Source organism: Strigops habroptila, chromosome 18 (genome assembly GCF_004027225.2).
Source record: "Strigops habroptila isolate Jane chromosome 18, bStrHab1.2.pri, whole genome shotgun sequence".
Classification (NCBI taxonomy): domain Eukaryota; kingdom Metazoa; phylum Chordata; class Aves; order Psittaciformes; family Psittacidae; genus Strigops; species Strigops habroptila.
Window position 1 is genome coordinate 5549037 of NC_044294.2, and position 15004 is coordinate 5564040.

Consider the following 15004-nt stretch of genomic DNA (forward strand, 5'->3'; position numbering starts at 1 on the left):
ATGAGCAGCTTCTTCTGTCCAGTATGGGAGGTGGCTGAGCCGTGTGGCGCCAGGGACGGGGCCTGGGTTTGGCTCCCACCACCACTTTGGGCTGTTTCCACTGCAGGCACAGCCCAAAACTCCCTGAGCCCAGGGAGCCACAGCGGGGCTGGTACAGACACGTCCCCATGGCCAGCAGGGTGCCAGCAGCATGCAGAGGCTGGGAAAGCTGCTGGGACACTTCCAGCTCCATGCCCAGAGGTCAGTTGCATCGTGGTGGGCAGTGAGACGCGGTGCAGAGGTGTCCCCCAGCCCATTCCTATGCAGAGAGGCTGGTGGAAAGAGTGCTGGGGCAGCTTCCCATCTGGGGTTGGAGATGGGTCCTAGACCAGGACCGTCTCTTCTCAATTACACACAGGGGCAGGGGCCTTCCTATGTCTTTGCCCAGGCACTGGGGGCTGCTCTGTCTGTCACAGGTCCCACCTAACAAATCTCTGAGGTTTTGTAGGAGGGAATCTGCTGTCCTGGGTCCAGCTGGGGCATGTGTCCCACCCTGACAGCTCTGTGGCTTACAGCAATAAGCAGAGCTTGAATAGCCTGCTTATTGTTGGTGGCTGTGCTGGCTACTGGGACAGACTCCCATGGCCACACAGGCTGCAGTGGCTTCCGGGATAGATGCATCACTGAACCACTTCCAGCACTGTCCCAGATCTCCGGCGCTGATGTGAAGCCAATGGCATCTCTGCTCTGAATCAGAGCTGGCACCCTTGCCATGCACTGCACAGACACAGCCCCTCAGGCCCCTCGGGGGGCACAGCCTGCTTCCCCATGGCCATACCGCACACAGCAGCTCCTACAACATCCACGAGCAGACAGGACATGGCTCAGAGCCAGCCAGTTCCTCCCGTGGGCAATGCACGGTCCAGGCATCGTTGCGCCTGTGGGAAGCTCTTACGAGATGTGCGCTCCGATCTGCTCATCCCTGTGCCACGGGCATCACACACAGGAACACGGCTCCCCACGGGCATTACACACAGGAACACGGCTCCCTCCCCACCCAGCGCGACCAGACCTCCCGTTCCCCATCAGCGCTCCGTGCACACAGGGCTAAAGGGTGCACGAACAGAACAAACGGGGGCACACACAGAAGCAAGGTGCACAGCACCCCGGATCCACGCTCTTGCCAGCGCTCCTCCAGCATCCTAAATGCATTCCCGGAGGCTGCGTGCCGCCCCTCCTCCCGTCGCTGGGGGCTGGTTTGGGCACTCCCCTCCAGCTCGGAGCCGCCATCTGCCCTGTCCTGTCTCCTCCCCTCTCGGCACCGACTCCCACAACTCAGCGGAGCTCCCGCTGATGGCCAGACCGGGCTCCAGCCCTGCCGAGCCGCAAGCCGCAGCAGAGCCCCCCGGCCGAGCCCCGCGGCGGGCAGCCCTCGGGCCGCAGCACGCACACGCTGGGCACAGGACAGCTCCAGAGTCACCGCAGAGGGACACGGACCCGCGCGGAGCAATAGCAAATGCACACAGCGCGGGGGCACACGCACACGCGGGACCTGTCCCCAGCCCCGCGGCGGCGCCACCGCTCCTGCCGAAGGACCGCTGCAGGGCTGATGTGCATCGCGGGCCCCACCGAGGTCATTCCTGTCACCCGCGCTCGGGAAGCATGCGGGTGAGCCCACCAGCTGCATGGGAGAAGGGGCTGGCTGGCGGACAGCCGCTGCTAAAGAAGCTGCTCCCCCCCAACTTGTCATCCCTCTCATCTGCCAAGCCACCCCAAGTCCCCATGAGGCTGCCACTTCTGCCGCTGCTTGTCCTGTGGGTTGCCGCGGCTTCCTGGGGAACCCTGGCAGAGGTAAGCTCTTCTCTCTTCAATCCCCCACTTGTCCGTGCAGGCTCTTGGCCCCCGAGCCTCAGGTGGTGGCAGGGGCTTTGCATAGTCCTACCCCGCTGAGGAATGACGGCATATTTCTGGGCTGCCGCTCGGGCTGCTGCAGCTGAACCAAATTAGCAACGTTTGCAATTAGGAGCTGGCTCTTTCCTCCCCTTCCCACCACCACCACCACCACCACACGCCCGGTGCCTGGGATGGGAGCGTGTTCCTGCTGCCATGGCTGCACAGCTCCTCACCCCAGGAATTGGCTGGCTGCTATTCCCAAGGGTCCGGAGCCCCTTCGCCTCCTCTTGCACACACACTTCTAAAAGCAGCACGGTTCGGTGGGGGAGCAGAAGTGGAGTCAGCCAGGAGAGCCGAGGGGGGAAATAACTAAATTATGATTTCTTCTCTGGGGTTTGTTGTGGGACAGGAGTGGGCAGAGATATTCCTTTAATGTGGAGAGAAGTGGCCGCAACCTAAAGCAGGCACACCCTGCTGCAAGCAGACTGTGGGGAAACGGGTGTCCCCATGGGTGTTGCTCAGCACCCACTGCGGAGTGAAGGGTGCTGGATGCTCTGGAGCTCTTGAGGCCAAAGCCCTCGCTTCGCAGCAATTGTGGGGGATGGTAGGCTGAGATTTGGGGTCCCTCCATCCTACCATGATCGTGGGAAGGTGCCTGTTGAGGGAATGAGCTTGCCAGGGCCTGTCTGGGAGCGCCTCCTTCCCCCAGATCTTCCCCTTGTGGCACTGCTGTTTTGATGGGGTGTCTTCCCCTGTGCGTATGGCCCCCATCTTGGTTCCTGCGAGTCCCAGGACCCATGGCAAAAGGCCGGGGCAGCCCACAAGCCACGTCTACTGAGTCTGTCTCCCTGCCTTGGCTAAGGGACTGCAACGTGAGCAGCAAGCCCTGGGCTTTCCTGGGAAAAGGTGTCACAGTCCCCAGAGGGTCGCAGATGCATGTGTTGGGATGGACCTGACCCCTGGCCTGGCACGGGGCATCCCTCCCAGCGCTGGTCTCATCCAGCCCACCTCACCTCACCCCTCTCTCACTTGACACCTTCAATCCCCAGGGCGAGGGATGCAACCGGACAGCGCGGCCAGGGTTGGAGGAACAGGCTGCGCACACTGATAGAGGTAAGTCAAAGCAAAGAGGTTCTCAGGCTGAGAGGGTGGTCTTGGTGCCCAGGAGCAGATGTGCTGGGGCCAGGACTCTTGGAGTTAAGAGCAGCTTTGTGAATGCTTTAGCCTAACTGCAGGCTGTAGATCATGGCCTGAGAAAGGCAAGGAACCAGCCCCATCCTTCTCCAGCAACCAGCCTCATGGGGGGCAGTGTTAAGAGACGACAAAGCTCGCTCCTTCCCAGGGAGCCTTTAAGTGGGCTCAGCAGCCAGTAAGCCTTCAGGTGCCCTGCACAGAGCCCCTGCAGTTGCCTGGGCAGGATCGTACTCCATGGGGCAGCCCCATGGCCCTGCTGAGCTGGCTGGGGAGCAGCGCAAGCCGTGCTCTCCCGGCAGCCAGCAAGCACTGCCCGCTGCTCAGAGCCTTGCGTGAGTGCTCGCCATGGCGCTGGGCCCTGCGCGCTGAAAACCCTTCCCAGCAGGATCTGCAGCAGCAGGCAGGGCACGGGGGTGTACCGGATGTGGCTGCCTGCGGGATGTGGTTAATCTATGGGTTCATCTATGGGGCCGTGAGCAGTGTTGCTGATCCGGAGGCCTCGGCGCTGGAGGATGCCTCTGGCACCATTTTCAAGAGATTTAGCTGGCTATTTTGTACTGCAGAGGGTGAAGAAGATGATTTCGAGGTAAGGCAGTGCACTCACTTGGGGAACTCAAGACAAGCAAGACAAACATGGGTGGAGAACTCATACCTTCGTGAGGTAAGGAAGAGTCCACAGTGATAAAACATCCCTGTTTGAACTCCACGTAGGGGCACAATCCTCCGGCTTGTCTTCAGGAGATCAAGCCGTGCCCTGTGCTCAGCGAGCTGCTGCAGCTGGGTCCCTGCTGACCCCAAGGGGAGCCCATAGGCATAGACTCCTGACCCAACTCCATGGACACCCAACTCTATTCAGATAACCATTCCTGAGCAGGCTGTTCCTAAATCTGCATTTGAACTGCTCAGGGATGGCACTGGGGCTTTTCCCAGGGAGAAAAGATGTGCCCATCTGACTTCCCCAGTTCCACTCATCTGCTGGGTGAAGCTCTCAGAATGGCAGCAGGCTCCAAGCAAGGCGTTGCATGAAACACAAGTTGCGTGTAGCTCCAAACCTGACCAGCTTTGTGGGAAGGCCACACACAACACTGGAGTAGTCCCAAAGGTGCCCCTGCCCCTGGGGCTCACCCCGCACTGCTCCTCTTTGGCTGTGTAAAGGCAACCCCCAGGCAGACCTCTGGGGCAATAGCTGTGCTTGTTTAAAGCTTTTTTTGCTGTGCCAGATCACATATAAGCCTGTTACAACGTGTTACACATCATACATTTTAGGTGCTAATTATTACACAAATGTCTTATTAGCACTAGAGCTGTTGTGGTGTTCTCCAAAGGCTGAATGCAATAGAGAGCTCATCGTTCACAGCAGGGCTGGGGCGGTGAGCGTGCAACAATCTGCTAGTGGAGGCGCAGGGAGGCAGAGCTGGAGCCTGCGAGGGACACGTTGCCAGCTTACTCCTGACAGACAGGCTCTGTCTGACTCCTGTTTGTGTAGGTGGTTCCAGAGCAAGTCTAAGGGCAAGGATTCAATAGCAGATTTGGCCAGTGACCCACCAATTAGACCAAGCCCTGTACGCCACTTCCTTGTCCCCTGACGCTCTCCATCTGGATGCCACGGCTCCGGCCCTGTGGCCGCAGCGTGCTGACTTTTGCTGCAGCAAGGCCAAGGCAGGGACACGTCTCAGCAAGGGGGTGCAAATCTGGCCCCACTTTTCTTCCACGTGTGCAGTGTCCTGCTCTTTCCATGTCACCCATGCACTGGGCAGGGCAGAGGGGGCTCTGTGCCTGGATTGCTCCAAAGCAGCCTTTGCGCTCTCCTCAGTCAGAGCCCACGCAGGCAGATTGTTGCAGGGAGCATAGGGCAGCTTTTCTGATCCAAACCAGGGCTTTCTGAACAAAGCATGTGATGGCCTGAAGCCTTCTGGACTGTCTCCAAAGGAGGAGATGCTCTATGCTTAGGAGCGTCTCTTTCGCATAGTGCCTTTGACCCCTGTCCTTGAGGGTTTCTGAACCTTCTTGTGTTTTCCAAAGGCCATTCAGAGCCCGTGGGGACAGGGGACCTGATGGATGTGGGGCAGTGCCCATGGCAGTGGTCTCTGTCAGGGTGCGCAGTGAGCGGGGTGGGCTGGGGAGCCTGGTCCTGCAGGTTGGCCACCCAGCAGCACCACAGCTCCCTGCTGAGGGTTTTGGCTTTGCCTTTGCAGGGACCCTCCTGAACCTCAGCGTGAGTGACCACGGCCGGCCAGACTCCCTGCTTGTGTCCTGGGATGAGCCGGAGGTGGGTGCCGAGAGATACTCGCTCGCCCTCTCCTCCCTGGGGTCAGGCACACCGCTGCAGAATGGATCTGCTGGACCAAACATCACCAGCTTCTGGTTCCATGGGCTGACCCCTGGCACACGGTACAAGATTGAGGTGACAGCCACGCTTACCTGCATGGATACCACCAGCCAGACAGTCACAGCACAGACAAGTAAGGGGCTCCCCAGGGACTACAGAGTCCAAAGGGTTTCAATGCTCCTACCAGTGGTTTGGAGGATGTGAAGCACAGGTCAGGGTGTCGGGCTTTTCCACACTTCCACAAGGTTTAGGGCCCTTCCCTGGTCCCCAGAGCCCCAAGGGTCATTCCCTCATCCATGTGGAGGGAGGGTCATGTCCCTGCACCTCTCATGGGCAGGGTTTATACTGAATCTTCTGGAATAATATAGCTAATGATGGATCAACTGGTACTATAGATTGCAGAGAGCTGAGGGGTAGAAAATGTGATGTCTGGAGGTCTAGAAAGAGCTGCAAGGAAAGAGCATCTGTTCCATGATTTTTGGCACAGCTCTGTCAATTACTGGCTAACTCACCAAGCCTTGCTCTGCACTGTCCCTGGCTGATGCCAAGGACTGAGGTAAGTAGACAAGGCTGGTGAGTCCACAGCTCAGGTGAGGGATCCTTGAGCTAAATCAGTGCAGGTGAAGGTAGAAAACCTACAAAAGGAGAGCTAATGATAGACCAGCTTCTGGTGTGGATTGTAGAGAGCTGAGGGGTGGAGCATGTTATGCCCAGAGGTCTAGAAAGAGGACCTTAAAGCTCATCTGGCTCTAGCCCCCTGCCACAGGCAGGGACACCTTCCACTAGAGCAGGTTGCTCCAAGCCCCTGTGTCTAACCTGGCCTTGAACACTGCCAGGGATGGGGCAGCCACAGCTTCTCTGGGCACCCTGTGCCAGTGCCTCAGCACCCTCACAGGGAAGAGCTTCTGCCTCAGAGCTCATCTCAATCTCCCCTCTGGCAGGTTAAAGCCATTCCCCTTGTCCTGTCCCTACCGGCCCTTGTCCAAAGCCCCTCTCCAGGTTTGTTGTAGGTGATGGGGCTGTGCTTGGGGCATTGGTGGGTCAGCCGCCACCAGGCAACCAGTGAACACTATCTGTGCCATGTCTGATGCAGGTCCTTCACCTGTCCGCAACCTGAGCCTGAGCAGTGGTGGGAGCTCTGCCATGCTGCACGCCTCCTGGGTTCATGCCCATGGCCATCGAGATGGCTACCACCTTGCCCTCTACCACAGTGACTCCCAGACGCTGGTGAGAAATGCATCCATCTCGCCAAATGCCTCCACGTTCCTGTTCGACGGGTTGCTGGCTGGCAGTGAGTATGCCTTGAAGGTCAGCACGCTGGCTGGATGGAACCAGGCAAGCACCAGTATCCACCACTGGACAGGTAGGGAGTTACGGGTGTGCCTGCCAAGAGGGAAAGGGTGGGAGAAAGGGTTTGGCAGGAGGGATGCAGGACAGATTCCAGCTGTGCTGAGGGGTCTCCAGGCTTGGGATAGGGAGTTTAGGGAGTTTGTGTAGGATGGGTGGTTCTTCACATCCTTGCTGCGAAGCCCCAGTGTGCAGGGCCAAGGGGAAGACTTTGCACCTCAGCCCTGCCTTGCAGGACCCACGGCCTGGGTTTGTGTGCTCCGTGTCCCCATGGGAGAAGGGCAAGCTGGGGATCCTGGCAAAAGATCTTGGCTGGTGGGAGCTGCAGAAAGGCTGCGTTACCCAGGCTGCCACCAGCTCTGCTCTGCAGCCTGGAAGAGTGTGATAGCATGGAGGACCTCAAGAGCCCCCCAGCCTGCCTGGGAAGGGACATAGGAGAGACATGGTTCAGCAGACCCCTGCTACACCTTCAGCCCCATAGAGAGCAGCTGCGGGCATAGGAGAGAGGAGGGTCCTGGGATGCCCAGTGCTGAACCTCGCTGCCTCCTGTTTTTCCCCTCAGCTCCCTCCATCCCCACCCATCTGAGGCTCAGCCCCGGCTCCAGCACCAGCCTCGTCGCCTCCTGGATGGGTGCTATGGGGGCCGCATGGCTGCACCTTGCGCTCCACAACCTCCTCACCCAGACGGTGACCACGACCCTGTCTGCCAGAAGGGGCCTCACCAGCTACACCTTCCAGCATCTCCAACCTGGCACCCACTACTGGCTGGGGCTGAGCGTCGCGGCTGGGCCCTACACTGTGGCAGGGCCCAATGCCACCGCATGGACATGTGAGTACGATGTCCAGGAATGGGGGAGGACCTCGGTGGTCCTGGCTTTCTGCCTCCGTGGCAGTGCCAGTGAATTCCCAGTGCTGGCCTGCTTCTCCCTGGGATGCACTGGGATCAGCCTGTGGCCTCTCCCTGAGGAGGAGGATGATGGAAGGGCAGCAGATCCCATTGGTGTCTGGTGCAGCTGGACCTCAGCTCTCGCATGCCTTAGGGCTGTTCAAGCAGAGAAAATGGGGCAAGGGGGTAGCAGTTTAGCTGGTTTGAACTGGAGGTTTCTGGTGGGAAATGGATCTTTGGTCCCCTTTGAGTGCTGCCAATGGTATATTTTGGTAGCCCCTGATAACCTCATCCTGCTGGCTGTCCCTAATGTGCTGGGTGCTGTGCAAGCACAGCCAAGCAATCCAGCCTCTGCCAGGTCAAGAAACTGAGGGTAGCCCTCCCAGACCCCAGCTGCACCAATCAACCCAACTTCCTCCACCTTCTGGCCTCAGGCTAACAAGGGTCCTGAGAGAGAGTGAATTCCACCACCACGGTCCTGGTTTGCTGCCAACACCATGCCCATAGCACTGCAAACAGGACTGTCCCTGGACTTGCTCTCCCAAATGTTCCCAGGAGAACCAAGAGGGGAAATGGAGAAGGCAAACAAAGCCTCCTGGATAGAGCAAGTTCCTGCTGAATGCCAAAGAAGTGTTGGCACTCTCTAGTGAGGAGCAACAAGTTATGGAGGTGCCAAGCTGCAAGCTCGGAGCTGTTGTGGCCAGTGACTTGTCCTGGCCCTGGGCAGTGATGCTGGTTGGGTGTACGCTGGTGACAAGTCTCCAGCTCTTTCCTGCTCTCCTGGAGCCGGAGCCTGCTCAGTGCTGGCTCTGGGGTTTCAGAAGATCTCCACACCCCCAGCTGGTTGGTTTCTGCTGTGAAGTGACTCTGAGTCAATCCCACCGCTGCTGTCTGCGGCTCTGACCTACCAGACTGAACAAAAGCCCCTGGTGCCAGATGCACGAGCCAGGGGCATTCAGCCAGGAGCCGAGCCCTGGCCAGTTCCTGGGAATATCAGTGTGCTCGTGGCAGGACACGAATGGAAATGAGGGGAAGCTTTAGGAATTTCCCAGCAGGGCTGCCAGCTTTGTCTGGGCTCTGCTAGACAAGGAATGGTTGTGCTAGGGAGCAGAGACAGCATGCTCCAAAAGGATGTCTAAGCATGGATGTAACCCTACGAATAAGGAAGCAGGGGATGAGGCTTAGGGGTGTGTGAGATCCAGAGCACCCCATAATCCTCACACACACACCATGCTGTTCCCTTCCAGACCCGCTGAGCCCTGGCAATGTGACCCTGAGCAGTGCGGAGGAGCAGAGCTCCTTGCAGGCTCGCTGGAGCACCCCAGCGGGAGAGAGGGATTTCTACCTGGTGACGCTGCAGGAGGGAGAGGATGGTGCTCCAACGAGGAACATCTCTGTCAGCGGAGACAATGGTCATGTCACCTTCCATGGGCTGAGCCCCGGGAAGCAGTACTCCGTCCAGGTGACAGTGGTGGCTGGGCCTTACCGGGCATCAGCGCGCAGCGCAGCAGCCTGGACACGTAAGCCGAAAACCTGAGTGTCCTTCCAAGGCCATTTCTGCTGCCTGATGGAGGGAGGGGCTGATGCCCAGGGGGAGGCTGGTGGGATGAGGAGAGGCAGAGATGGGGCTGGGCTCTCAAGAGCAGGTTGTGGGTCAGAGCAGCAAAACCTGCTGCCCCACAGTTCCTCCTGAGGGTGGGCTTGGACGTCCTTGGCTGAGCTGTGCCAGGTTATCGGGCAAGATTCAAGACCAGATCCTGTGTTCAGCAGGCTTCAAGTCAGCTTCCCCTCCCTGTGCTCACAGCAGCTGGTGTGATGTGAAGTACCACCAGGCCCCCCAGAGCAGCATCTCCCTGTGCCCACGTCCCTCCTGGGTGACTTGTGGAGCCACGATTGGTGCTGCCCCAGAGCTGCTGTGCCAGGAAGGAAGGAATGGAGCTTAAACAGCGTGGGGAGGCAGTTGCCCAGTCCCTGGTGCTGGGGGCAGTAAAAGGCTCTCCCTGCAGCCCTGGCTGCCTGTTTTTGGTGGGGGGACCACTACAGAGTGTTGTGGGAGCAATCTGGCTGCCTGATGCACTGCCCCATGCAGTGGTGTGCATGATCCCATCCTTGTTCTCTGCAGAGCCACTACCACCATCTGGTGTGAGTCTGTCCAGCCAGGAGAGCCCTCACAGCTTACTAGCCAGCTGGGAGGAGGCAATGGGAGAGGGTTACGTGCTGGCCCTCAGCGCCGTGGAGGACCCTATGAAGAACAACTCGCTGCTCAGAGGTGTCACCAACTTCACCTACGAGGGCCTCTGCCCTGGGACTCTCTACACCTTTGAGGTCAGCACTGTGGCTGGCCCCTATACATCCTCGCCCCAGCGCATCACCAACTGGACATGTGAGTGCCGCAGCCCTCACCGCAGCCAGCCCCAGCATTCCCACTAGATCTTGCTCTTCCCTGTGATGTTGTGCCTCAGGGCATGTGATAGCATGGGTCACCTGCAGCTTCATACAGGAAAAGGGCGAAAGGCTCAGGAAGAAAGTAGAGGTGCTGCTGGATGTGTCTGACCCTGGTCTGTATCCCAATCACCCAGCTCAAGGGTCAGCAGAGCCCCAGTGCCCTCCTCCTCCTCCCTTGGGCTGCCCCCCTGTGCCACTGCTCAGGCTGCATCTGCCTTGAATCACCATGGCCCAGACCATCCCACCCAGCTCCTCCTTCAGCATCCAAAGCAGTCCTCTCTTGCCGTGCCAGTTTGAGCTCTGGGCTGTCCCAGTCCCTGCCAGGCTGGTGGGGTGGCAGCGGCCAAAGCTCAGATGTGGGTTTTCCCAGGGCAGGGTCTCCAGGCCCTGCACATTTGGGGTTGCACCTCTGCAGGGTGACCCCAGGCTGGGTGCTGCTCTGACTCTAGACCTTTCCTTTCCTAGATCCTTTGCCACTGCAGCAGCTGACCCTCAGCAATCAGGGCCACAGCACCTCTCTGCAAGCCTCCTGGAGGGCAGCTCCCACTGGCAGCACTGGCTACACAGGCACCCTCTGGGAAACCAAGTCCCAGAAGCGGGTCAGGAACGTGACTCTTGGGAATGACTGGACAAATGTCACCTTTGAGAACCTGGTCCCCGGGCGACAGTACACACTGGAGATGGCTGCTATGGCCGGACCTTACAGATCCTCTGTGCGATCAGCCGCAGACTGGACATGTGAGAGTGATACCCGTACCTCAATCCTACTGCAAAATGAAACCTATGAGGGCAGAAAGCTCGTGGCATGGAAGCAAGGCAGAGTGTGGACCATGTATAGGGAGGCAGGGGGAACCAGGGGCCGGGATACATAGACAGGCAAAGAGTGGAAAGAGAAGCAGAGCCACATTTAGTCAGGTTGGTATTATAAGGGTCTTCAGCGCAGGAGAAACCCATCAGTGAACAGAGAATGCTTCCGAATGTCACTCAGCAGGAAAGGTGGGGACCTGCTCCCGTGCCTGTTGCGGAGCAGAAGCCGGAGCTGTTCTGGGGTTTGGTGTGCCAGGGCTAATTCTGACCTGAGCCCACCAGGGCCAGGCGGTGGAGGTGCCCAGGGTAAGCACATGCAGGCCCTGCTCCGCACCACAACTGCTTCTCACTGCCTGGATGTCTCTTCTCTCTCAGACCCCCTGGCTCCGGCCGGTGTGACCCTCACCAACACACGACGCTCACTGGGACTCTCTGCCTTCTGGGACAAGGCTGCTGGCGATGTGGACCAGTTCCACCTCCAGCTCTACAGCAAGAGCCTTCCAGCACAGAGGAACATCACAGTGGGGCCAAACACCCACAATTTCACGTTCCTGGGGCTGTCCCCTGGCATTCAGTACTTCCTGAAGGTGACCAGCCTCGCTGGCCCGTACAGATCCTCGTCACACTTTGCCACTGAGTGGACATGTGAGTGAGAAGTGTCCCCAGCCTCTTGCAGGGATGGGGCATCCTGGCTCTGCCTGCAAAACCGGCAGTGACATGGATGTGTCTGGGTGCAGGGAGGGCTCGGGTGAGACCTGCGTGCTTCCTGCCCCTGGGAATCAGAGCATATGTCATGAGTGAGGTGCCATGTTTTGGCTTCTGGGCCCCAAAAGACCTTTTTCTCCAGCTCAGGCTTTCCCAGCCAAGCAGAACCTTCTGCCTAGAACACTTGTGATCTCAAGGCCAGCCTGGGATTGGTGGGAGAGGGATGTGAGAGAGGAAGCATGGAGACCCATATGGGCTTCCTGCTACCTGTCCATGGAGCACAACAGCCCACTGGGGAGCTGAGGGCTTTCTTCTCAGTCTAGCACACATCGGCTAGCAGCACCTTGGGAACATGCATGGGCAACTTACAAGTCCCCCAGGACATGGCAGCCAGCTTCTCCTTTAGCTCTGTGCAGACGTGCAGGCTGTGTCCTGGGCTTCTCCAGTTGCTTACCTCCAGCATCTTATGGATGTCCATGCTCTATTTCCCCCTAGATCCACTATCTCTGGCTAACGTGAGCGTACAGCCTGGCCAGAGACCCAGGAACTACACGTGAGCTGGGTGGAGTCTGGCGGTGGCAGAGACCACTTGGTGCAGCTCTCGGTGGCTGAGTCCCTGTCCGTCATCAGGAATGTGTCTGTCCCCCGTGGAGTCACCCAGCTTGACCTGGAGGGGCTGGTGCCAGGGTCCCGATACCGTGTGGAGATCATTTCTCAGGCTGGGCCTCATCGCATCTCCTCTCAGACTGCCATCGGCTACACTGGTAGGAACGCAGCTCCTCCGCACCCGTCCCTGGTACCCAGCCTGGAGGAGGGACTGGGAACCAAGAGCAGGGTCTTAGCATGTTAGATGCTGACAGTCCTGCAGCTCCCAGCTTCATTCCCAAACTAGAGTCAGCCCTGAGCATCCCAGATTTGCCCCCTGTAATGCTGCTTCTCTCCCCACAGTGCCGCTACCTCCTCCTTCCCTGTCGGCAAGCCCTGTCAGCACTGCCTGGGCTCTGGCTGTGCACTGGGAGACCCCTCCTGGGCAGAGGGATGGATACCAGCTCAGTGTGCACAAGGAAGGCTCTTCTGCACCAGCAAGGAACCTGGAAGCTGGGAAGGACAGCACTAACGTCACCCTGGCACAGCTGGAACCAGGAACATGCTACCTTGTTAGGATCTGGGCGGTAGCTGGACCTTACCACTCCCCCACAAAGAACGTCACTGGCTGCACAGGTGAGCATCCATAGCACCCATGGGTGATTTCGGTGGGAGCACTACAGGAGCTCCAGAATGGGATGGGGATCAGTGTTGGCACCCAGGGAGAGGAGGGCAGCAGTGTTTGCTGGCCAATTGTGCTGGCTGCCTGGGGAAAGCAGGAGATGTTCTGCCTCTTCAGAACTGGATGTGTTTCTCTCTGACTCATGTGTCTGTCTTTCCTCACAGTTCCTGCTGCACCTACAAACTTGAGCCTTACCAGCCTAGGCAGCCCCTCAGAGCTTTACGCGTCCTGGAACAAGCCCCCTGGCAGGAGGGACCACTACCGCGTTATTCTCTATAGCCTCAGCACCCAGAGCAGAGATCGAGTCCAGACCTTGAGTCCAGATGCCCAGAACATCACCTGGACTCACTTGGAGGCAGGCAGCAAGTTTGCTGTGCAGGTCATTGCCATGAAAGGCTCATCTAAAGCCTCCTCCACCAATGTCACCCAATGGACACGTGAGTCTGACGGGTTGGGTTGGACACAGCACCCCACTGTGCCGCAGAGCCTCCATCTGAGCTTTGCAGAGCACCCACCGCCACCTTCCCCATCCCAAACCATCCCTGCTGTGCCATGAGCTTCTACGTAGTTGTCCCACCTTTCTGCTCACTGCCCTCACTCCTTCCACAGCACAGAGCCAATCCTCCCTACCCACCCCAAAGGCTCTGGGTATCTCCCTTGCCATGTCCAGCTGCAAACCCTGAAGATATTACACTCGGAGCCCATTTGCCCCCATGCTTCTCTCTGGATGATCTCTGGTGGCCAGCCTGCCTGCTGCACATCGGGAGCTGGGTTCTGGAGTCCAGCACTGCCAGAGCACGAGGAATCCCTGGGCAAAGCAGCCAGCTCATAGCACACTGCAGTGAGGAGGGGCATGCAGGGGCTGACTGTCTCCCTGTTGCTTTCCAGATCCCATGGCTCCTGCCAACCTCACCCTGGGCAGCCCGTCTGCCTCCTCACTGCAGGCCTCCTGGGCAGCAGCGGGGCGAGGAGCAGAAGGCTATGTGGTGGATATCTATGACACAGCCTCCAGCAGCCACGTTGGGCACATGATGCTGGGCAGGGATGCCAGGAGTTACAACTTCAGGAACCTGAGCTCTGGCACGCAGTACAGCGTGGCAATGAGGGCCATGGCTGGACCCTTCCACAACAGCACCCCTAACCTCACCCACTGCACACGTGAGTATGATGCTCTCCTTGCAGTCTCCACCAGCTCAAATCAGAGCCCATACTAGAGCAGCCAGATGCTGCCTTCTTCTTCCATACACCCAAGTGCCTAGTACTTATGCCCAGCTGGATGCAGCATGGGGAGGCTCTGCACAACCCTGTGGCATGACCACCCGTGTCTGGTAGCCATCCACAGGCTCAGACAGCACCAGCAGGGAGGTAGCTGCCCCAGAGCGAAGGGCAGAGCCAGCCCTCAGCACCATGCAGGGCTGACCTGCTGCCTGCAGCACAGGCTTGGCTCAGACACGGAGCATCTCCTTTCCCTCAGCCCAGACCTGGATCCTGGCAGTGACGTGTGTTTCCTCCCCAGGCCCGCTGCCCCCCGCCGCCGTGCGCTTGCTGAGCACAGGGCACCCCGACAGGCTGAGCGCATCGTGGGGAGCCGCGGCCGGGGGGCGAGATGGGTACACACTGACCCTGTACCGCGCTCGGCTGGGCACCGCGGCAGCCACGGCCTCGCTTGGGAGGGACACCCACAACTTCACCTTCACGGGACTGGCGCCAGGATATGAGTACTCCCTGGAAGCCAGCGCCACGGCTGGACCGTACCAGGCAGCGGCACCCAATGTCAGTGGCTGGACACGTGAGTGCCTGGAGGAGTGTTCCCTGCAGAGGAGTGGGAGGTTTACAGGGACCTGATGGCTTTGGAGATGTGCACAGACATGTGCAGGGGTGCAAAACACAGCAGTTAGTGCAAGAGCACAGTCCTACCCTCGTCAGCACATGGATGTTCACTTATAGTCCTGCACGGGTACATGCTGATGATATGCAGGGTTGCCCAGCTGTGCCCATGCAGGGACATGCCACTGCGCATGATGCCCCATCTCCACGTATAGAGGAGCACTCTTGCCCTCACTGAGTCCCTTCCAACAGGTAGAAACCACACTACCATAAAGGTTAATGAAATTAATCAGTGTAATACAAGAGGCTGGTCCACAGTTCTCCC

The 15004-nt window shown here is 58.7% G+C and overlaps 1 protein-coding gene across 1 annotated transcript in view; it reads left to right on the forward strand.

The window, feature by feature from the left end:
- Positions 1-1308: 1308 nt before the first annotated feature.
- Positions 1309-15004, forward strand: part of LOC115602442 (receptor-type tyrosine-protein phosphatase V-like) — a 31933-nt gene continuing 18237 nt past the window's right edge. The window contains 15 exon segments of the mRNA XM_030473600.1: positions 1309-1830; positions 2922-2985; positions 5262-5528; positions 6489-6758; positions 7305-7571; positions 8876-9148; positions 9751-10011; positions 10539-10811; positions 11256-11525; positions 12081-12125; positions 12128-12349; positions 12534-12806; positions 13017-13289; positions 13741-14010; positions 14369-14641. Of these exon segments, the coding sequence (XP_030329460.1) occupies positions 1333-1830; positions 2922-2985; positions 5262-5528; positions 6489-6758; positions 7305-7571; positions 8876-9148; positions 9751-10011; positions 10539-10811; positions 11256-11525; positions 12081-12125; positions 12128-12349; positions 12534-12806; positions 13017-13289; positions 13741-14010; positions 14369-14641 (3799 nt within the window). The 5' untranslated portion in view covers positions 1309-1332.